Source organism: Coregonus clupeaformis, chromosome 9 (genome assembly GCF_020615455.1).
Source record: "Coregonus clupeaformis isolate EN_2021a chromosome 9, ASM2061545v1, whole genome shotgun sequence".
Classification (NCBI taxonomy): Eukaryota; Metazoa; Chordata; class Actinopteri; order Salmoniformes; family Salmonidae; genus Coregonus; species Coregonus clupeaformis.
In genome coordinates this window covers 1,811,887-1,836,732 of record NC_059200.1, presented here as the reverse complement: position 1 = coordinate 1,836,732, position 24,846 = coordinate 1,811,887, and the positions used below count along the sequence as shown (strand labels likewise).

The window sequence follows — 24,846 nt, the reverse complement described above, 5'->3', positions numbered from 1 at the left end:
CATTGTTACTATTGCTCCACAACAACTACTTCAAGGTCTCAGAGCGAGTGACGTCACCGATTACACTAGTACCCCTGGTTGGGAAACACTGCATTAAAGGGCTAAAAATATATATGTTTTGAACAAAATAGTGTTTTTTAGACACAACTGCAAACTTCAAGGAGTTCATCTGATGGGAATTTGTGATGTTATCGAGGATCAAAAGAAGAGCAGTATAGAACAAAATAGGAAATAAATGTCATATATGCGATTGGAAAAATCATTATTTGGTTGTGTTTATGAATGTCTTGGGTAACATTCGAATACGAAAAAATAGCACAATAGCATTTTCATTAGTTTATGTTTGTTACTGTAGGCAATCTTCTGCCGCATGCTCACATGTGGAGTGCAAAAGAACTGCGGTTATTTTTGGAAGAAGTGATATTTAGAAATATAGCTAATCTCTTATTTTAAGAGTTATTTGGCAAAGGTACGTGTTTTGGAAACTTCAGAATCTGCTATTTCTGATACTTTATAGAAATCAGAACGTCTTAACTGCATGTGACTGTAGGAGTTACGGGGGGATGATATGTCATATGTCCTCTTAAAACTGCTTATAACGCAAATTCTGTTATTGATATCAAAATACTAACAACATATGTGTGTTAAATAAACGTATTTAGTAAAAGTTGAGGACGGAGGTGGGAATGACTTTAAACATTTCAGCGATATTTCAGTTTTAAATTCATATGCAGTCAAAATGACCGCCTAAACACTTGGTGTTAATTGGTGTTAATCTCACCATAGATAATTTTAGATCACTTTTAATTTGCCAGCTAGCACCTCTAGAGGATAAATGATCCAGCCAAAGATCCTCGAGAAAAAGTTAAGAGCACGAAATTAACAAGTTAACCTTGAACAGAACAGACTGGCAAGTTGATGCCAGGTGCATACAGAACAGAATGTTCACGCATTATCCTGCCAACAGGTTTTTCACCAGACACTAAAACATTTGCATTCATCAAGGACTCACTATTTCATTCACTTATTTTATTTTAGAGCAGCTCAAAATATATTATTAGGGTACCTATAGCAATGTCAACCTTATTTTATCCTGAGCAAAACCTGGCACTGGCACGCGTTAGTAGCCTTAGACTGACATTTTACAAAGACATGCTGATGATGGAGGATAGCCAAATGGGGATAGACTGGATTTGTCCTAATGTTATTCTACTAACTACTATTATGAACACGCCACGACAATGAGCAGACATGAACGATACAAATAGTCCCCCTACCTTCTCCTTTCACTCTCGAGCTGTCAAACGCAGCAGCCTACAGCACAGGAAACAGACGTGTGTTTTATTCCATGGACCGCGTACCAAAGATGGTCGATAAAGAAAGATAGTTCACTGAGGCCGTTTACATTTTACATTTACATTTTAGTCATTTAGCAGACGCTCTTATCCAGAGCGACTTTCAGTTAGTGAGTGCATACATTTTTCATACCATTGAAAAAAGTTCCGATCTACTTAACTGGACATGTCTCCCATAGACACCAATGCAATAGCAGCTGTGTATGGTCTACTTAGTTCACTGACTTTCATTAAACCAGAAAGAAACTGTGGGGTGTGTCCATAGAGAATGATAGAGGCCTCTAATGGCCAAAAGGTCCTTTAAGCATGGGCAGCGCCATTAAGGACTTCCACCATTTTAATGTAGTCAACTGGGTGGGACTTCGAACTTCATTGGCTGATGCCTCATGATGACACTGTTGGAGTCGTGTCCAAACAGGTCATCAGGAGGGATCAGCCAATCGTTAAGAAGAAAATTGACTACTTCAAAATGGAGATTGCCTCAATGGCGCTTGTGGTGTCACAGACGCTATAATGGCACAGATACAAAGAAGAGTCCTCTATCTATCTCTATTGGTGTCTCGCTTCCTCTTCAGTGTCTGCGTGTACTTCCGCTGAAGCGCAGACCACGAGCCAATAGGAATGGTGTATAGTAGTACCACAAAACACCTTATCATTTGGATGAGCTTTGATCTAAGCCCCATCCATTAACAGATAGGCGATGAGTATATCCAGGTACTTCAAAGCCAGGTAAAGCTGAGCGGCACATGCTCAGGGTGCGTTCGAGAGCAACAAATCAGTGCAGTCGTTTTCTTAACATTTGCAGTCTTGAGAGAACATTTAGCCAGTGGCGGCTGGTGAAAAATATTCTCGGTGGGGCTGTGCCATACTTTTTTTTTCCTGTAACCATCGCGATATATTTTAACACAAACTGCAGGACAGCAGTGCTCAGTGAAACATTCAGTAATTATTTAATGCCAATATTAAAAAGTTGAGGCATTCTTACACAAAAACATATTACACAAACCCAAGCCTTTCATTTGCATTTAAAGTGAACTTTTCACCATTGGTAGTAAACAGGCAACGCAACAGGCATGCTGTCAGAACAGAGTGGAAAGTGGACAATAACATGAAATTATTATAAAGTTTATAGGAAATCTTACACTGTATAAAAGGATGTATAATATAGAAATGGATATCAAGTGGATGAACTCAAACCTTTGACTGGAAGAATAGCATACAGTATTTTATGATCATACTAAATGTGACTAATTGTTAATGTGCTCCAGAACTGCAACAATTAATTGATACAAAACAACATATATACAGTAATATTAGCAAAGACACTATTAAGACTTTCTAGAGTACCATATATAACTGGATTTTTTATGCTAAGGTCAACTATATACAAAGAAACATGCGGCCAGAGCTGCTCTGTGTGTGTGTGTCTGTCATCTTATTTGTACAGGAATTTTGCCCGTCTGTCCTTCTGAGTGGCAAACCTCTCAATGACCCTTTGATTAAAGTCAGGAATGTCCCTGACAAGTTTCTTCTCCATGGAGAGCATGGCCAGAGCGTTCAGGCGATCCTGTGTCATGCTGTTTCTCAGGAAGGTCTTGATCCTTTTCAGTGTAGAGAAGCACCTTTCTGACTCAGCAGTTGTCATGGGTGTGGTGATGAGGATCTTGAGGAGGCTGGCAGTCTCTGTGAAAGTGCTCTGAAGGTTGTTCTCCATGAAGAACTGGTACAGGGGCACTGCACCACTACAAGCCTTGAACTCACTGTTCTCATAGATGAGGGACAGTTCGGTTTTGAGCTTGGCCTTGTTCAACATGGGGTACGCCTCCACGGTTGTTTCAAGCGCTGTATCGGGAACTTCACACTGTGTTGTGGGAACAACTCTCCGTGCAATAGTGTTGCGCTGATGAGGTGCTGGGTGAAGGAGAACCTCTCTTTGGCATGACTCAGGATGGTATCACATACCTGTAAAAGATACATCATCAGCTTTAATTTGCAATTAAGCTATTTTGATGCAAGTGATCCTGACTGACACATGCCTATGTCCAGCTCAAGTATATGATTACCAAGGTGCTGATTGTTCAGGGTTTTGGCTACATACTACCAGGCCTGAAAAAAGTTCTAGGGGGAAACACTGACAATTACATCACAACTTACCTCTATAGCCAACCTCTGTTGTTCTCCTGGTCCCAGCATCCTCCGTCGCTTGATGGGCTGTTGCTGCTCGTCAGATGCGCTGTCCCCACACAAAGAGGGAATTGAGGCCCTGGGTCCAAAAAATAAAGTTTAATTTGATAACTTGCAATCAGACTTCTTAACTCACTGTAATTCCCCCTCAACACACAATCAGTGACTTTTTATATATATATATATATATATATATATATATATATATATATATATATATATATATATAGACAGACAGACAGACAGACAGACAGACAGACAGATAGTGTGTATATACACACAAACTATGTCTAGTAACTGCTTTAACCTGTGATGTACATAATTAACTGATGTTATTACGTTTTAAAGCCTTTTTGTATTACATTTGTGAGAGGGATGCAACATCATTTTGTTCTGCTGTGCACTTAGCAATAAAGTTAATCTTCAATAACAACTAGGCCTCTTCTAGAAATTGACCTGGTGGACACCTGAATAATTATTACAAACTGTGTAGTACTTTCCTGCATTATTATCAACGTCTGATTGTGTCTTCTCTTTCCTTTTAAAATACTAAAACAAATATAATTGTGACGGCTCTATGATAATCACTCACTTTGATGACCAGACACATTTAGGCTTTTAAACTGTTGTAAGTGAACTATTCATCTTTCTAACAACATCTTTATCAGCCAATAGTAAATATAGTTATTTACCTGATTGTTAGCATGCTGTCTGTGAACCTCTGGACAAGTGCTTTAATGAAGACAGGGTCGATGTTCCTCTTCTGCAGCTGGCTGAAAAGCATGTCCACATTTGGCATGATCTTGTGGAACAGTGCCAGGAAAAAACAGAAAGCCTCGTCTTCGAGCATCCTCACAAAGCCCCCGCCTCTCTGACAGTCGGGGCATCAAAGTTCCCAGAGTCTCTGATGGTCTGGAAACACGTTAGGAGGTCATCCCTGTACTGTACACAGTGTTTACAGCGCGACTGTGGAAGTTCCACCGTGTTGTAGAGGCTCTGGGGAGTCTATGCGCAACCACTTCGTCAAGCACGGTGGTTCGCTTGGGAGACCTGGAGAAGAAAGCAGAAAATCCTGCAAGGTCGGAAAAGAAAGTGCCGATCCTGGGGATGCGTGAAGTAGCCTGCTGCATGATGAGGTTCAGCTGATGTGCATAGCAGTGGACGTAGTGCGCATTTTCGTACACATCCACTATTTTACGCTGCACTCCGCCGGTGGCTCCCCCTCATCACACTTGCTCCGTCGTAAGCCTGGGCAATAAGTTTGGCCTTTTGTCCATGTGAGAGTATGGTGCTGAGCCTCTCCAGCAGCGCTGTAGCGATGGTGTTGGCGGTTGCGTTCTCGATCAAAATGAACTCGAAAAACGCTCTTGGACGTTACTTTTAGCATCGATGTAGCGTATCACAAGCACCAACTGGCAGTGGGTGGAAACGTCAGTCGTCTCGTCAGCTTGAATGGCGATAAAATCAGCACTCTTTACTTCCTCCAGGATGTAATCCTTAAGCACTGACAGCATACAGTCCAACAGCTCGTTCTGTATCGTCTTTGACGTGCCCTTAAAAACGGTAGCTGTCTTCAGGTGCTCCTCCAGCACACTGTCGAGGGAGGCAACAAAATCCACTAAGCCCCGGAAAATGCCGGGGTTGTCCGAGGAGTCAGTCTCCCTCGTGCCCACGCAAGGCCAACTCAAAAGCCCCACAGAACTTCACACAATCGATAATTTTGGATAGAATGTGCCTGTTTTTATCCACCTCCTCATTGTGTTTCCTCACCGCAATCCTGTGGCCGTCATCCAGCTGCGTAGCAATGTTCACCCTTCCTAATACAGCTAGCTTTACAGAGTTGTCCATGTGTGCCCTGGTGTTCTCATGTTTCTTTACCTTCTCTGACAGGTGCTTCATATCCCTCACTCCGGTACCTGTCCATGCTGAATCTGACCCCGTCGTTTTAAAAAGCAAGCACGGAAAGCAAAATAAAGCATTAGCATCAGTGCACCCAGCTAGCCAAGCCTTCCTGGTGTACCAGCTACGGGAGAAGCCGTGCATATACTGCTTCCCTTTCTCGCTAGCCTGCTGTCTGATTGAGAGGTCAGGTTGATCTGGGCCCAGCTCTTTCACCCGAACTTTCTCTGACAAAGTTCTCCTCTCAAACGGATCTTGGAGGAGAGATTTCACCGAGTTAGGGTTGGGTCTTGGAGGAGTAACGTTTGCGCTCGCCATTGTCGTCTAGTAAAAATGGCGCCACTGGAGCCCGGTCCTTATTTTATCAGGGCGAGCTTGGGGCGATAAAATAATCGCCCTCCTTGGATTCGAATTAAAATCGCTGATTAGCTACATTTTATGTCATACATTCATATCTTAAATTAGCAATTGGCTTAACTGCTACGTAGACCCGCCTCCTCGGGGCACTTTCTGTATCGCCCAGAGCTGACGAGGCGTTTGACAGGCAGAGGAAAGGTTGCGAATATGATTTTCTATCATATCTTACACATATTACTGTGTGCATTCCATATTTCAAACACACAAATATTGACATACTGATGTTTTTATTATTATTATTATTATTTTTATTTATTTTTTATTTTATTTTTTTAAAATAATTTTATTTAAGGGGGCGGCGCCCTAGCGCCCTCTATCGGCCAGCCGCCACTGCATTTAGCAATTTTATAACAAATTTCATGCAATTCGACTAATTTTACCATGGGTGGAGAGCAATCTTTGCAGTAACTTATGCCATGTAAATATGATATCTGAGTGAGGAGCCCCTGGGCACGTGCCTTGAGTGCCCAGTCGGTATTTGGCCATGATTACTACACTTTTTTCTTAATTTCTTTACTCTGACATGTGCACCCACCATTAAAAAGATTGACCTAGAGAATCTATTAATTAAATACATGGGATAGTAATACTTTGAAATTGAACCATGTTATTTTCAAAAACTTCAATAATCTTGATTATTAATAGAACATAAAACCTAAAAAGCTGCATAAACTCAGAGACACCCGCAATTTATTTGCATCTCCCAGTTGTCGCCTCTTCATACTGAAACGTGCCCAGTGTATTTAATGTGACGTCATCAGAAGTGGACGGTGGATGAAGACGAATGTAAGCGCGTTGATCTCGCTGGGAGCAGGTAAAAATCGGTGAAATGTGGTCATAAACTGCTATGCAACATGTTATGACTTTATGAAGGCGTCAGGTAAAAAGGTTACGAATTCTGCCTCCATTGAGGTGATATTGCGAAGTTGACTTAGGATAGCTAACTCGTTAGTTACATGCTAGTTCAATGGTAGCAAAGATATTTTGACGGTAGCCTACTCTGTAAGTTCGGAATCTCTTGTTCTCTCCCCTGAGTCAAACAGTTAAGTTACCATGTTCAACAATCCTATCAGATCAACTGATGACAGGTCAATGTTTGTCTGAAGTGGAAACACATTTAGGGTAACCTTAGGTAGCTAGGTGATTTTAGTGCCTAACTAGTTAGCCAACAATGTAGGGCCCTATAAAATGGACGGAATCCATAAAATTTAACGGAATTCAACAATATTAAACGTATTGAACTTAGGGAATCAACTATGTATTACATTAATTAGCACACGTTTATCATAAGACAAACAGAATGCAACAGTGATTCTTATTTAATGCAACCTTCTGAAGAGGCAACGAGAATTCCCCGGTCTGTGTATGTGCGCCCAGCTACCACTTTGTGTAGCCGTTAGCGATGACGTTAATGAAAAATCTTCTGGTAGATGTTAACCCAAAAACCTAATCAATTCAATGTTAACTACAAAGTAGCCTATGCATACCTGCCAGAATGATATCATGATTATTTGCATCAATCCAAAAACATAACTAAACATCCTCTTGCAATGTGCGCACTGGAATTTTAGGGTAACTACACCCACAAATCGAAATTTAATTTAATCGAATTTTCCTAGACCTCGAAAGTGGTGTCCTGATGTAGTATAATCATTATTGTTGACTTAGAACAACTAACATAGTTGTTATTCGTATGAAATTAGAAGTGTGATTTTGATAGCAAAAACCTGAAATAAAACGGGAAAATGGACACCTGGAAAAACTAAACGGAATTTAGGGAAAAACAGAATCAGGCCAAACATTTAAATGATTATATAGGGCCCTAACAAATCAAATTTTATTCGCCACATGCGCCGAATACAACAGGTGTAGACATTACAGTGAAAGGCATACTTAGACTATGTAGCTAAGAGATGAAGCCTACAATAAATTCAGATTGCCTTTAATAAATTCACAGCCTTAAATCAACTTTCAGGTTTGACAAGTCTCAAGATGGATTCCCTATACGGCCAGGTAGCCATTGGAATATTGGGAGGAGTGGGCTGTGGACTTTGCCTTGGCTGGCACGTCCGGGCTCGGTTCAGCAACTCCTCCAAAGACCTCATCGGGGCGGCGATGGGGAATGGCAGCGGGGGTGAAATGGCCGCCAGCGTCATGGGAGAAGGAGGGGAGTTCAAAATGATCCTGGTGGTCCGATCCGACCTGAAGATGGGCAAGGGGAAAGTGGCAGCCCAGTGCTCACACGCTGCTGTGTCGGCCTATAAGCAGGTCCAGCGCAGGAACCCTGAGCTTCTGAAGCAATGGGAGTACTGTGGCCAGCCCAAGGTTGTGGTTAAAGCTCCAGATGAGGACAGTCTGATAGAACTGCTAACCCATGCCAAAGAGGTAGGGCTGCCTGTCAGTCTGATCCAAGATGCAGGGAGGACCCAGATAGCACCAGGATCCCGTACTGTGTTGGGAGTAGGCCCTGGACCAGCTGATCTTGTGGACAAAGTCACTGGACACTTGAAGCTCTATTAGACACGAAATAGGACTTGAATTGAGTTGTCTGTATTAGTTGTATTTGAAGTAGGATAATCATGGTCCACTTCAAAATGTATTTTTTTAATAGAGAAGTGGTCATTTGGGAACTGTACATTACTTTTCATTAAAAGGTCCAACATCATGTCCGCCTTTCCTACGTACTTCTCAGTATTTGGTATTCAGGCTTACCTTATTCAGTTGTGTAGCAGGTGTGGCTGGCGACCTTGCACGCTCTGAATACATTTCATTCAACTGCTGAAAACCCTCACACTTGGTGGCAAAGATATTTTCTTGTGCGGTTTCAGTATGTTTATCTTAAGCCATCCCTTTAAATTCGGTGTACCTTTTAGTTTGAATTTAGTCGACAGACTCACTAGAATAAATCGAGAGAACGGGTTCAGAACATTAGGGCTCAATGAAAGAGCCATCTAAAGAAATGTATATGCATATTTGTCTCTGTTTCAGCACCAATTGGTAGATTATTTAGGAAATAATGTATTAATCATAAAAAACTGGTTTGAAGAGCCTTTACGCACAAAATATACTGATAAATCAAAAATAGTGGTTTGAGTCATCCTGAAAGTTGGGTTCAGTTCTTCAACCCATGGTAATGTTGGAAGATTAGTGTACAATAGGTTATACCCTCGTCTATTGCCTGCACTAACCATCGGGTTCAAACTGTTATGGCTTAGTCTGCGCTCCATAATGATTTATTTAGCCTACGGCTTTAAATACCAAGATTGGCAAATTTGCCACTGGCGCCCTGTGCTCTTCACAGATGAAAGCAGGTTCACACTGAGCACATGTGACAGACGTGACAGAGTCTGGAGACGCCGTGGAGAACGTTCTGCTGCCTGCAACATCCTCCAGCATGACCGGTTTGGCGGTGGGTCAGTCATGGTGTGGGGTGGCATTTCTTTGGGGGGCCGCACAGCCCTCCATGTGCTCGCCAGAGATCGCCTGACTGCCATTAGGTACCAAGATGAGATCCTCAGACCCCTTGTGAGACCATATGCTGGTGCGGTTGGCCCTGGGTTCCTCCTAATGCAAGACAATGCTAGACCTCATGTGGCTGGAGTGTGTCAGCAGTTCCTGCAAGAGGAAGGCATTGATGCTATGGACTGGCCCGCCCGTTCCCCAGACCTGAATCCAATTGAGCACATCTGGGACATCATGTCTCGCTCCATCCACCAACGCCACGTTGCACCACAGACTGTCCAGGAGTTGGCGGATGCTTTAGTCCAGGTCTGGGAGGAGATCCCTCAGGAGACCATCCGCCACCTCATCAGGAGCATGCCCAGGCGTTGTAGGGAGGTCATACAGGCACGTGGAGGCCACACACTACTGAGGACATTACATCAAAGTTGGATCAGCCTGTAGTATGGTTTTCCACTTTAATTTTGAGGGTGACTCCAAATCCAGACCTCCATGGGTTGATAAATTTGATTTCCATTGATAATTTTTGTGTGATTTTGTTGTCAGCACATTCAACTATGTAAAGAAAAAAGTATTTAATAAGATTATTTCATTCATTCAGATCTAGGATGTGTTATTTTAGTGTTCCCTTTATTTTTTTGAGCTGTGTGTGTGTGTGTGTATATATATATATATATATATATACATATACACACACACACACACAGTGGGGGAAAAAAAGTATTTAGTCAGCCACCAATTGTGCAAGTTCTCCCACTTAAAAAGATGAGGCCTGTAATTTTCATCATAGGTACACGTCAACTATGACAGACAAAATGAGATTTTTTTTCTCCAGAAAATCACATTGTAGGATTTTTTATGAATTTATTTGCAAATTATGGTGGAAAATAAGTATTTGGTCAATAACAAAAGTTTCTCAATACTTTGTTATATACCCTTTGTTGGCAATGACACAGGTCAAACGTTTTCTGTAAGTCTTCACAAGGTTTTCACACACTGTTGCTGGTATTTTGGCCCATTCCTCCATGCAGATCTCCTCTAGAGCAGTGATGTTTTGGGGCTGTCGCTGGGCAACACAGACTTTGAACTCCCTCCAAAGATTTTCTATGGGGTTGAGATCTGGAGACTGGCTAGGCCACTCCAGGACCTTGGAATGCTTCTTACGAAGCCACTCCTTCGTTGCCCGGGTGGTGTGTTTGGGATCATTGTCATGCTGAAAGACCCAGCCACGTTTCATCTTCAATGCCCTTGCTGATGGAAGGAGGTTTTCACTCAAAATCTCACGATACATGGCCCCATTCATTCTTTCCTTTACACGGATCAGTCGTCCTGGTCCCTTTGCAGAAAAACAGCCCCAAAGCATGATGTTTCCACCCCCATGCTTCACAGTAGGTATGGTGTTCTTTGGATGCAACTCAGCATTCTTTGTCCTCCAAACACGACGAGTTGAGTTTTTACCAAAAAGTTATATTTTGGTTTCATCTGACCATATGACATTCTCCCAATCCTCTTCTGGATCATCCAAATGCACTCTAGCAAACTTCAGACGGGCCTGGACATGTACTGGCTTAAGCAGGGGGACACGTCTGGCACTGCAGGATTTGAGTCCCTGGCGGTGTAGTGTGTTACTGATGGTAGGCTTTGTTACTTTGGTCCCAGCTCTCTGCAGGTCATTCACTAGGTCCCCCCGTGTAGGTCTGGGATTTTTGCTCACCGTTCTTGTGATCATTTTGACCCCACGAGGTGAGATCTTGCGTGGAGCCCCAGATCGAGGGAGATTATCAGTGGTCTTGTATGTCTTCCATTTCCTAATAATTGCTTCCACAGTTGATTTCTTCAAACCAAGCTGCTTACCTATTGCAGATTCAGTCTTCCCAGCCTGGTGCAGGTCTACAATTTTGTTTCTGGTGTCCTTTGACAGCTCTTTGGTCTTGGCCATAGTGGAGTTTGGAGTGTGACTGTTTGAGGTTGTGGACAGGTGTCTTTTATACTGATAAGTTCAAACAGGTGCCATTAATACTGATACTGATAGTGGAATATTTAACATGATAGAAATAGGAAACAGAAAGTCGGGGTAGACTACAGTGCCTTCGGAAAGTATTCAGACCCCTTTACTTTTTCCACATTTTGTTAGGTTAAAGCCTTATTCTGAAATTGATTAAATTGTTTTCCCCCTCATCTATCTACACAAAATACCCCATAATGACAAAGCAAAAACAGGTTTAGAAATTCTTGCACATTTATGAAACTGAAATATCACATTTACATAAGTATTCAGACCCTTTTACTCAGTACTTTGTTGAAGCACCTTTTGCAATAATTACAGCCTCGAGTCTTCTTGGGTATGATGCTACAAGCTTGGCACACCTGTATTTGCGCAGATCCTCTCAAGCTCTGTCAGGTTGGATGGGGAGCGTCACTGCATAGGTATTTTCAGGTCTCTCCAGAGATGTTCGATCGGGTTCAAGTCCGGCCTCTGGCTTGGCCACTCAAGGACATTCAGAGACTTGTCCTGAAGCCACTCCTGCGTTGTCTTGGCTGTGTGCTTAGGGTCGTTGTCCTGTTGGAAGGTGAACCTTCGCCCCAGTCTGAGTTCCTGAGCGCTCTGGAGCAGGTTTTCATCAAGGATCTCTCTGTACTTTGCTCCGTTCATCTTTGCCTCGATCCTGACTCCCAGTCCCTGCCGCTGAAAAACATCCCCACAGCATGATGCTGCCACCACGCTTCACCGTAGGGATAGTGCCAGGTTTCCTCCAGATGTGACGCTTGGCATTCAGCACAAAGAGTTCAATCTTGGTTTCATCAGACCAGAGAATCTTGTTTATCTTGGTCTGCGAGTCTTTAAGTGCCTTTTGGCAAACTCCAAGCGGGCTGTCATGTGCCTTTTACTTCCGTCTGGCCACCATAAAGGCCTGATAGGTGGAGTGCTGCAGAGGTGGTTGTGCTTCTGGAAAGTTCTCCCATCTCCACAGAGGAACTCTAGAGCTATGTCAGAGTGACCATCAGGTTCTTGGTCACCTCCCTGACCAATGCCCTTCTCCCCCGATTGCTTCGTTTGGCCGGGAGGCCAGCTCTAGGAAGAGTCTTGGTGGTTTCAAACTTCTTCCATTTAAGAATGATGGAGGCCACTGTGTTCTTGGGGACCTTAAATGCTGCAGAAATGTTTTGGTACCCTTCCCCAGATCTGTGCCTTGACATTATCCTGTCTCGGAGCTCTACGGACAATTCCTTCGACCTCATGGCTTGGTTTTTGCTCTGACATGCACTGTCAACGGTGGGACCTTTATATAGACAGGTGTGTGTGCCTTTCCAAATCATGTCCAATCAAGTGAATTTACCACAGGTGGACTCCAATCAAGTTGTAGAAACATCAAGGATGATCAATGGAAACAGGATGCACCTGAGCTCAATTTCGAGTCTCCTAGCGAATGGTCTGAATAATTTATGTAAATAAGGTATTTCTGTTCTTTTATTTTAAATAAATGTCTAAAACCCTGTTTTTGCTTTGTCATTATGGGTTATTGTGTGTAGATTAATGAGGATCTTTATTTATTTAATCCATTTTAGAATAAGACTAACATAGCAAAATGTGGAAAAAGTCAAGGGGTCTGAATACTTTCCGAAGGCACTATATACACTGCTCAAAAAAATAAAGGGAACACTTAAACAACACAATGTAACTCCAAGTCAATCACACTTCTGTGAAATCAAACTGTCCACTTAGGAAGCAACACTGATTGACAATACATTTCACATGCTGTTGTGCAAATGGAATAGACAACAGGTGGAAATTATAGGCAATTAGCAAGACACCCCCAATAAAGAAGTGGTTCTGCAGGTGGTGACCACAGACCACTTCTCAGATCCTATGCTTCCTGGCTGATGTTTTGGTCACTTTTCAATGCTGGCGGTGCTTTCACTCTAGTGGTAGCATGAGACGGAGTCTACAACACACACAAGTGGCTCAGGTAGTGCAGCTCATCCAGGATGGCACATCAATGGGAGCTGTGGCAAGAAGGTTTGCTGTGTCTGTCAGCGTAGTGTCCAGAGCATGGAGGCGCTACCAGGAGACAGGCCAGTACATCAGGAGACGTGGAGGAGGCCGTAGGAGGGCTACAACCCAGCAGCAGGACCGCTACCTCCGCCTTTGTGCAAGGAGGAGCACTGCCAGAGCCCTGCAAAATGACCTCCAGCAGGCCACAAATGTGCATGTGTCTGTCAGAAACAGACTCCATGAGGGTGGTATGAGGGCCCAACGTCCACAGGTGGGGTTTGTGCTTACAGCCCAACACCGTGCAGGACGTTTGGCATTTGCCAGAGAACACCAAGATTGGCAAATTCGCCACTGGCGCCCTGTGCTCTTCACAGATGAAAGCAGGTTCACACTGTCTCGGACAAGGTGACTTATCAATATATTTGGCTCCATTTACTGTTTTGAAAATGCTAATTAGCATCAAAGAAGACATCATGCAAAACTACAAATCCCTGCAAGCTCCTGCATGTCATCTCTAGCTGACACCTTTGCTAACAGGTATTGTGTCAATTTAAAACGTGCACAAGACAGTTCAGAATTGTCCATTAAAGACATTTATTCATTACTTCATTTAGCTTACATTATAGTTAATCCCGAGATTCTTACCTTTGCCTCGATTCGGCAGTCTCGTCCAGATCATGGCATTTGTAGTTCTTTATGATAGCCACATTAGTAGCTAATTAGTGTTTCATTTTTTGGGGGGTAAATACAGGTCAATATATTGATAAGTCACCTTGTCCTAGAGAGATTTAAACAGTTATCAAAACTTCACACCAGGGTAAGCTTACACGAAACACAGCCCTTATTTTAATTGTTTCTAAAATCCCCTATGTGAAAAATGTATGCTGGAAAAACGATTGGAACCATTTCCCTGTTTGACCGCTAGGTTTTATGGGTATTATGACTCACTGTGGTACTCTATTCCCCCCCTAATAGAATAAGTTACATGTGAACATTTTTCTTGAACAGACAGATTCAGTATTTAGTCAATTGACCAATAGGCATACACCGCACTTTGGCTGTGCTTAAACTACCCCAAACACATCTGAGCACTGGCTTGTACTGGAAACATACTGTATTGTACATATGGAGTGATATGGATTTTCCCTACAGGATGCCTTGATGAGAAGGTTCATAAGATGAAAGAAACAAACGTCGGCCGTGCACAGCGGATGGCCATCGTTTTCTTTAAAATTTCCTGACTATTCTAAATGTTGAATCGCCAACAATCATTGACACCCAGCACGTGATCTACTGCGAACTGCCGATGTTTGTGTTAGTCTGACAAAACAAAGTTGAGACTTGACCAGACTTTTCTTGACAAACAAGAAGCCTTTATTTTATGTGGAAAAGAAAACCGCCATTTCATTCATCATGATCCAGATTTTGCACAATCAAGTGCACGCATAAATCTAAAGTCATTTGTTTTTAGAGAGTATAGGGTAGATTTAATTTCTTTGTATACACGCAAGCCTTTGATAAAAACACCAAATTACCACAGTCCTGTGATTTTCTTTAATTAGATCAGAGGGCAAACTGAAACGCTTTGTCCCAAATGGCACCCTATTTCCTACATGGTGCAAAACCCCTATGGGCCCTGGTCAAAAGTAGTTCACTATATAGGGAATAGGGTGGCATTTTGGACACGTCCAAAGAAAGAAAAACATCCTGGCAGGACATCGAGGCTATTAGGTTTTATATTCTCTCTTCTGTACAGTCCAGAACAGGGCACAAGGTGTGGTTAGTTAGTAAAACACATAGGTCCAACTGAACTGAACAGGGCTTCTTTAATTCTAGTAATCAATCCCTCCTAAATGGAATGGTCCCAAACAAGAGCACTGTTTACAGCACGAGGAAAGGAAGTCTGTATACGCAGCAGAGTGAGACCAAAGACACCAACAACTTAATCTCTACACCGCACGGTCTGACTGGAGAACGTGCATATGCTTGGGATGGGAAGGATAAAACTCACTTTTGGAAATCATGTCTATATGCATTTTAAAATAATATTTTCTCTTTCTAGAGCTACACAACCCCTTCAACCCTGTGTAGGTCATTACTGGTATTGTACGTAGTGTTTCTAGTTTGTGGTTCATGGAAGCGGCAGTCTCATGTTCAAATATAGAAGAACATTGTAACTTTCGTTTCTGAATATACAATAATTAAATGCATTTTAGATGGATAGAACAAGCTGCTCACACATCAAAATGTGATACTACAGAGTGCAAATCTGATGCTTCACAACAACTTTAATTAAGAGGCCTCGCTCTTTCCACAAGCCCCCTCATTGTACATAAAAATAAGACAAATTACATCTAGTAAATATAATGGAATGTGGAAGAAAATCGTTGTCATCCAATCCTTTTCTTTGACAATGGAAATAAAATGGAGTCCTTCATGACAAAAAAAGAAAAACAAACGATAATAACAAATAATTAAAAGAGTAATAACTGCTTGTTTGAATCCCCTGTATGTTGTGAGTAGAAGATGGTAATGAGCTGGTGAAGGACTGAGCTGAGTGGGGGGAGAGATGGAGGGATGGGCTCCAGGCTTGTTCCAGACCAGAAGGGCCTTTACATGCTGTAGCCAAAGCCTGGCTGTGCCTGAGGGGCCTGGGGGTAGCCTGCAGGGGCCTGGTAACCGTAGGCGTAGGCCTGCTGCGGGGGTACGGGCACACTGGGGCCAGCAGTCAGCATCAGCTGGGGTGTGCCTGGAGGAAAGAGAGAGGGGGTTATACATGTAGGGCGGACCCCAAAATTACAATCTATTCAGATTTGATTAGTTTACCCAAATTCACTAAATTGTTTTAGAATGCACACGAGCCACAGCGCAACTCTGTCAACATTCCAGAGAGCCAAGGAAGAGTGGGGCAATCTCCTCCTCCTTTAATATTTTTGTCAGGTTTTTTATTGAACAGAGGACTGTAGAGAGAAGATCGGAGAGATTGAGTCAAAGGACAGTGGGCCGGATTCAAACCCATGTTGACTCTGGCATAGGCCTAAGTCAGAGACACTAACCACAAGGAAGCTTAAACGTGTTGTTCACTTGACTATAGCCCCATGTAGCTCAGTTGGTAGAGCATGGCGCTTGCAATGCCAGGGTTGTGGGTTCGATTCCCACGGGGGGCCAGTATGAAAAAATTTATGAAAAAAAATATGTATGCACTCACTAACTGTAAGTCGCTCTGGATAAGAGCGTCTGCTAAATGACTAAAATGTAAAACGTATAGCCTGTCTGCTGCAGAGGGACACGGCGGAGCCACGAGAAAGTGAGTTTTGATCAGTTATGGGCAGGAAAGTGCTGAAAACATGTTGGCTCACCATTTAAGTTATCAGGACCTATTAGGATGATAAATACCAAAGTTTTGGCGCAGGAGCTATTATGAATGAGATACCAATCTCAAAATTGTGATTGAGACATCCCTATACACATATGCATGTCACCAATATCAACACCATCCAAAGTTTTTTTTCACATGACATTTTATACATTTCTCTTTACCATTTACTTTTTGTCTGAGTCAAAACTTTACTACTTGCCATACAAAAGGCTGGGTCATGGGTAATCTTTCTTGATTATTTGTCGGTGTGAACGGCTGTACATGGTCTCAGTCAGTGACAAGCAGTATCTTGGTAGTGAAGTGTGTTGGGATTAGTTACTTAAGTAATATTACATATTACTTGTTTAAAATATTACTTTGTGTAGAAAATAAAGTTACTTTCATTAAAAAATAATCTCTAAATCAGTTTGTTTGACTGTCAAGGGAGCAAGGCGATCTGCATGTGCACTACCAAAGACGGGCTACTTAGCCATATAACTGTAAGCCAAACATCTGTACAGATTGCCTCTTTTTTCTGGTTATAGACCGCACTTATACGGACCCATAGAGATGTATAGAGGGCACACTTGCCACTAGACGGGAAAGCCCTCTATGGGGCTTTGCTATCACAGAACCAATCAATGGCAAAGATCAAAGGTACGCCCTCTATACATTTCTATGGACTGCTGCTGTCATGACATTTCTCCAAACAGCCTTTCTACGCTCACTCGATAACTACATGAGGAAACAAGTCGAGATTGGATCATGGAAACACACGCCTGGTAGAGAGAAGATTCTGAAGAAGTTACGTGTTACTTTACTCCATTACCCATAAAAGTAATCTGATTACGTAACGTTACTTTTGTAACGTGGTACCCCCAACACTGGTAGTGAATGACGCGCGAGGTACTTACCATAGACGATGGGTTGTGTCTCTGTCGCCTGCTCCTCCTCTTTCCGTAGGGACTCTGAGGTCTCCAGCTTGTCCACCTGGAATAGAGGTCAGAAAGAACACAATGAAACACTGCTACAAGCAGGCAGGCCAGAAAAGACTAGACGTGCTGGAAAAGCCTTCAATCATTGACTGTTCTTTCATTTAGTAGTTCAATTAATGTTAAGTGGTTGATGGACAGAACCGTTCCGGTGTGTGAAGTGTGTGCATTTTAGGTGATTTTTCTTTTCAACACATACAAGGCTGCTGTGAGCTGCCCCTTCGTCACACATTTAAAACTAGTGAAGAAAAATGAGAGATGACCATTAAGATGTGACTGGAAAAAGACTGAATGGACTTTGGTCCCTCCATTCAGCCACCAGTCTTTACTTGAAGTTTTCAGTATAGATAAACATTGCTATGTATGTAGAGAACCAAACCCATATCAAGTATGAATCAGGCCTACAAATGCTATTGTGAAGTAGCAATGCCAACTACCAGGTGGTATTTTCACTGATTTATCTAGGACCCATTCAACCTTCTTCATAATCGAACATACTTAGTTTATAGCTTGTCAATATCAGCCCACTGTAACTCCAATCCTGGGAGTGACGTTTTAAGCGTAGCAGTAAAAACAGCAGCTTTCCAAGAGTTGTTAGGAAGAAAACTTGTGTTTGAAAGTTGTGGTAAGAGGCAAGATGCATTTTGTGCAAGTTAAAAGATATCCCTTTTTTCTTATTTTGTTCACTATATTTAGCTGTGCTTCTGTGTTAAGTGGGTTTAGTTCCCTCCATACCTCTTGTTAGGAACATTAGTAACTACCATCAGTAAATCTCTTCCCACATAATCCCAACAAGCCGAGGCTTCATTGAAAGGAGAAGAACAACATGCTACAGTAGTTGTTACACAGTTGGTTAAAAGTGTGCTTGAAAGAGGCATAAGTACTGAAGCGCAGAGGGAGTGAAAGCTTAGGATGATTAGTAGTCCAGCCACTCAAGGCCTTCCAGTCCCATCAACCAACAGCAAGGCACAGCCAACAGCAATGTCTCCTTGCATCTCAGTGCTGCTAGCTACTCATTGGCATGGGCTCAATCACATGCATATTTTAAAACCAGAGAACATTTCCCAAAGCATGTACCATTACCCGTTTTTCACACAAACATACAGTGCCTTCAGAAAGTATTCACACCCCTTGACCTTTTCCATATTTTGTGTTACAGCCTGAATTTAAAATGGATTCAATTGAGATTTTGTGCCACTGATCTACACACAATACCCGCAATTTCAAAGTGGAATTTTGTTTTTAGAAATGTTTACAAATTAATACAAAAATAAGCTGAAGTCAATAAGTATACAACCCCTTTGTTATGGCAAGCCTAAATACTTTCAAGAGTAAAAATGTGCTTAATAAGTCACATAATAAGGTGCATCGACTCACACTGTGTGCAATAATAGTGGTTAAGATTTTTAGTTTTATGATTACCCCATCTCTGCACCCCACACACAATGATCTGTAAGGTCCCTCAGTCGAGTAGTGAATTTCAAGCACAGATTCAACCACAAAGACCACGGAAGTTTTCCAATGCCTCGCAAATAAGGGCACCTATTTGTAGATAGGTAAAAATAAAAATATCAAGACACTGAATATCCCTTTGAGCATGGTGAAGTTATTAATTACGCTTTGGATGGTGTATCAATGCACCCAGTCACTACAAAGATACAGGTGTCCTTCCTAACTCAGTTGCCGGAGAGGAAGGAAACTTCTCAGGGATTTAATTTCACCATGAGGCCAATGGTGACTTTAGAACAGTTATAGAGTTAATGGCTGTGATAGGAGAAAACAGGATGGATCAACCACATTTGTAGTTACTCCACAATACTAACCTAAATGACAGAGTGAAAAGGAATACAAATATTCCAAAACATGCATCCTGTTTGCAATAAGGCACTAAAGTAATACTGCTAAGAAATTAACTTTTTGTCCTGAATACAAAGCATTATGTTTGGGGCAAATCCAACACATCACTGAGTACCATTCTTCATATTTTAAAGCATGGGGATGGCTGCATCATGTTATGGATATGCTAGTCATTGGCAAGGACTAGGGAGTTTTTTTTTAGGATAAAAATAAACAGTTAAGCACAGGCAAAATCCTAGAGGAAAACCTGGTTCAGTCTGCTTTCCAACAGACACTGGGAGACAAATTCACCTTCCAGCAGGACAACAACCTAAAACACAAGACCAAATATACACTGGTTGCTTACCAAGACAACATTGAATGTTCCCGAGTGGCCTAGTTACAGTTTGGACTTAAATCTGCTTGAAAATCTATGGCAAGACTTGAAAATGGCCGTCTAGCAATGATCAACTTGACAAGAGCTTGAAGAATAATGTGCAAATATTGTGCAATCCAGGTGTGCAAAGCTCTTAGACTTACCCAAGAAGACTCACAGCTGTAATTACTCCCAAAGGTGATTCTAACATGTATTGACTCAGGGGGTTGAATACTTATCTAATCAAGTATTTTGTGTAGATCGTAAAAATACATTTTAAAAAGACGATTACATCCATTTTAATCCCAATTTGAAACCACAAAACGTGGAAAAGGTCAAGGGGTGTGAATACTTTCTGAAGGCACAGTACATACTATCTTGGATACAGTGTAAAAGTCTGTGAAGGAATGCACTTTTCATTTACTGCCCGTGAAAAATGTACTTCATCAAAGACAGATTTTTTTGCTCAGCCTCTAGTACTGCAGCACAAGCTGTGCTTCACTATCAAGACTTCAATATGAACATGACAAAGTTTTTATTATAAACCCGGTGGTTCGAGCCCTGAATGCTGACTGGCTGACTGCATAAGAGCCCTTAGCCGTGGTATATTGGCCATATACCACACCCCCTCAGGCCTTAAATTAAATATATAAATGTAATCACTACAAAATGTAATTTCTGAAACATTTCTAAAAACTGCATTCTCTTCACAAACCTTAATCATACAATGAATTTATTGGCTTACAGTTTTAGTACTATCGTTAAATGCAGTCTACAACTGGTTTGCAGCTCTTTTTGAACAGTCTTAACTATGTGCTGGCACTATGAGAAGACTCAAGACTGAGTTTATTAAAAGGTGTTCTAACATTCTACAAAATTAACTTTCCTCTCAGACACTCTTGGGGTATCAAGAGTGCTTTAGGGTTAGTGGGTTGAAAGGTCAGGACTGGAAACCAATGGCAGACTGGCATCGTTGGTAGACTTACTCAGACTAAGGGTTGTCATTGGTGAGTAACTACAGATCTACTACAGTGCTTGGCTGCCCAGTCGGTGAGAGTCCGTTTGAGAGGACACTCAGAGAAGGCACTACTCGGTGTGTGGGTGTTTGGAAAAGCAGTAGTGTAATAGATGACAGAATTAAAATAAAACTCATGCAGATTCCTGAGGTTGCAGTCCTCCAGGATAAATGAAGAAAATTAAATAACGAAAGAAAGAGATGGAATATAGGAATCGACTTTCACCTTTTCCTTAATTGCATTAACCTGGAAGGGAATTCAAGAAGCGCAGCTTAGAAAATAAAATTAACTCAGTTTCCCATAGTGCATAGAGAGAGAGAGAGGCAACCAAATATCCACACAGTAGAAAATAGCTAAAACTAAGAGATAGAAAAGACAGTAACACTCCTGTCTAAAAGGAAGTCTGGTACAATTTCTTTCTGAATTTTTCTAGTTTGTGATTTGTTAAACTATCCCTTCCATCCTAAGAAATATTGTTTTGAAGATAAGTTAAGCATTGTAATGATCTTTATCACATTTACATGCATCAAAATACAGTTTCTCCTGTGCTGGCCAAATATGAAATGGCCAAATGTATTTAATTTAGTAGACTAGTGTGTACACCTGTATAGGTTCCGGTGAACTCAACTTTGAGTCACTAAAGTAATATTGAGAGCAGAGCCGTACAGACTGCATTAGCCGTTCTATTGATAGACAGACATGCTAGAACTGGTGTCCTCTATATGTCATTGACTAGACTAGAGAGCTGCTGGACTACTGTTCCGGTCAGAGCTATTGGAAACTATTCAGACCCCTTTACTTTTTTCCACATTTTGTTAGGTTACAGCCTTATTCTAAAAAAAAAAAGAAAAGGAGAGCCGCACACTCTAGGCAGATAAAATAATTTAATGACAATGAAGACAGCTTATCTGTCGAAACGTTGGTTATTCGGTTATTCAATGATTGCATCTGAGCTCCTAGAGTGTGCAGCTCTCCTTTTCTTTTTCAAGTGTTCTACTCCGTTAGCCAGCACCTCGCCTAAATTCTTTCACCTCCAATACAGCCTTATTCTAAAATTACACACAATAACCCATAAGAACAAAGCAAAAACTGTTTTTGTAGACATTTTTGCTAATTTATAAAAAATTAAAAAACAGAAATATCAAGTATTCAGACCCTTTACGCAGTACTTTGTTGAAGCACCTTTGGCAGCAATTACAGCCTCTTCTTGGGTATGACGCTACAAGCTTGGCACACCTGTATTTGGGTAGTTTCTCAAATTCTTCTCTGCAGATCCTCAAGCTCTGTCAGGTTGGATGGGGAGCGTTGCTGCACAGCTATTTTCAGGTCTCTCCAGAGATGTTCGATCGGCTTCAAGTCCAGGCTCTGGCTGGGCCACTCAAGGACATTCAGAGACTTAGGGTCGTTGTCCTGTTGGAACGTGAACCTTCGTCCCAGTCTGAGGTCCTGAGCGCTCTGGAGCAGATTTTCATCAAGGATCTCTGTACTTTGCTCCGTTCATCTTTGCCTCGATCCTGACGAGTCTCCTAGTCCCTGCCACTGAAAAACATCCCCACAGCATGATGCTGCCACACCATGCTTCACCGTAGGGATGGTGCCAGGTTTCCTCCAGACGTGACGCTTGGAATTCAGAGTTCAATCTTGGTTTCATCAGACTAGAGAATCTTGTTTCTCATGGTCTGAGAGTCCTTTAGGTGCCTTTTGGCAAATTCCAAGCAGGCTGTCATGTGCCTTTTACTGAGGAGGGGCTTCCGTCTGGCCACTACCATAAAGGCCTGATTGGTGGAGTGCTGCAGAGATGGTTGTACTTCTGGTAGGTTCTCCATCTCCACAGAGGAACTCTGGAGCTCTGTCAGAGTGACCATCGGGTTCTTGGTCACCTCCCTGGCCAAGGCCCTTCTCCCCCAATTGCTCAGTTTGGCCGGGCGGACAGTTATAGGAAGAGTCTTGGTGGTTCCAAACTTCTTCCATTTAAGAATTATGGAGGCCACTGTGTTCTTGGGGACCTTCAATGCTGCAGACATTTTTTGGTACCCTTCCCCAGATCTGTGCCTCAACACAATCCTGTCTCGGAGCTCTGCGGACAATTCCTTCGACCTCATGGCTTGGTTTTTGCTCTGACATGCACTGTCAACTGTGGGACCTTATATAGACAAGTGTGTGCCTTTCCAAATCATGTCCATTCAATTTAATTTACCACAGGTAGACTCAAGTTGTAGAAACATCTCAAGGATGATCAATGGAGACAAGATGCACCTGAGCTCAATTTCGAGTCTCATAGCAAAGGGTCTGAATATTTATGTAAAAAATGTATGTTTTGTCTAAAAACCTGTTTTCGCTTTGTCATTATGGGGTATTGTGTGTAGATTGCTGAGGAAATTGTTTTATTTAATCCATTTTAGAATAAGGCTGTAACCTAACAAAATGTAGAAAAAGTCAGAATACTTTCTGAAGGCACTGTGTTTGTGTATGTATTTAAAAAAAAAAATATTTAGTCATTTTTAGCAGACCCTCTTATCCAGAGCGACTTACAGGAGCAATTAGGGTTAAGTGCCTTGCTCAAGGGCACATCGACAGATTTTTCACCTAGTCGGCTCAGGGATTAGAACCAGCGACCTTTCGGTTACTGGCACAATGCTCTTAACCACTAAGCTACCTGCCGCCCCGGAATATACACACACACATATACACATATACACATACATACATATATACACACACATATATATACACACACACACACACACACACACATAGCCATATATATATATATATATATACATACATATACACACACACACATATATGTATGTGTATATATATGTGTATATAGATACGTATGTGTATATGTATGTATGTATATACAGTGGGGAGAACAAGTATTTGATACACTGCCGATTTTGCAGGTTTTCCTACTTACAAAGCATGTAGAGGTCTGTAATTTTTATCATAGGTACACTTCAACTGTGAGAGACAGAATCTAAAACAAAAATCCAGAAAATCACATTGTATGATTTTTAAGTAATTAATTTGCATTATATTGCATGACGTAAGTATTTGATCACCTACCAACCAGTAAGAATTCCGGCTCTCACAGACCTGTTAGTTTTTCTTTAAGAAGCCCTCCTGTTCTCCACTCATTACCTGTTAACTGCACCTGTTTGAACTCGTTACCTGTATAAAAGACACCTGTCCACTCAATCAAACAGACTCCAACCTCTCCACAATGGCCAAGACCAGAGAGCTGTGTAAGGACATCAGGGATAAAATTGTAGACCTGCACAAGGCTGGGATGGGCTACAGGACAATAGGCAATCAGCTTGGTGAGAAGGCAACAACTGTTGGCGCAATTATTAGAAAATGGAAGAAGTTCAAGATGACAGTCAATCACCCTCGGTCTGGGGCTCCATGCAAGATCTCACCTCGTGGGGCATCAATGATCATGAGGAAGGTGAGGGATCAGCCCAGAACTACACGGCAGGACCTGGTCAATGACCTGAAGAGAGCTGGGACCACAGTCTCAAAGAAAACCATTAGTAACACACTACGCCGTCATGGATTAAAATCCTGCAGCGCACGCAAGGTCCCCCTGCTCAAGCCAGCGCATGTCCAAGCCCGTCTGAAGTTTGCCAATGACCATCTGGATGATCCAGAGGAGGAATGGGAGAAGGTCATGTGGTCTGATGAGACAAAAATAGAGCTTTTGGTCTAAACTCCACTCGCCGTGTTTGGAGGAAGAAGGATGAGTACAACCCCAAGAACACCATCCCAACCGTGAAGCATGGAGGTGGAAACATCATTCTTTGGGGATGCTTTTCTGCAAAGGGGACAGGACGACTGCACCGTATTGAGGGGAGGATGGATGGGGCCATGTATCGCGAGATCTTGGCCAACAACCTCCTTCCCTCAGTAAGAGCATTGAAGATGGGTCGTGGCTGGGTCTTCCAGCATGACAACGAT

At 42.1% G+C, this 24,846-nt stretch overlaps 2 protein-coding genes and 1 pseudogene across 5 annotated transcripts in view; 1 reads left to right on the top strand and 2 right to left on the bottom strand.

Moving 5' to 3' along the window:
• The window catches only part of LOC121574538, a 106,859-nt pseudogene extending 105,279 nt beyond the window's left edge, over positions 1-1,580 (bottom strand).
• A 5,007-nt stretch (positions 1,581-6,587) lies between these two features.
• Positions 6,588-8,520, top strand: ptrh2 (peptidyl-tRNA hydrolase 2). The gene is made up of 2 exons (XM_041886937.1): positions 6,588-6,669; positions 7,831-8,520. The coding sequence occupies exons 1-2, from the start codon at positions 6,630-6,632 to the stop codon at positions 8,373-8,375; spliced, it is 585 nt and encodes a 194-aa protein (XP_041742871.1). The 5' UTR covers positions 6,588-6,629; the 3' UTR covers positions 8,376-8,520.
• Positions 8,521-14,659: 6,139 nt separating this feature from the next.
• Positions 14,660-24,846, bottom strand: part of LOC121573560 (clathrin heavy chain 1) — a 75,493-nt gene continuing 65,306 nt past the window's right edge. For 2 of the 4 annotated variants that reach the window (XM_041885643.2, XM_041885644.2), the window contains 3 exons: positions 21,112-21,132; positions 17,581-17,656; positions 14,660-16,057 (listed from right to left, as the gene is read on the bottom strand). In XM_041885643.2, coding sequence (XP_041741577.1) covers positions 15,921-16,057; positions 17,581-17,656; positions 21,112-21,132 — 234 coding nt within the window. In that variant the 3' untranslated portion in view covers positions 14,660-15,920. The remainder of the gene's footprint in view (positions 16,058-17,580; positions 17,657-21,111; positions 21,133-24,846) is intronic. The other 2 variants (XM_041885646.2, XM_041885647.2) reach the window with 1 other exon arrangement.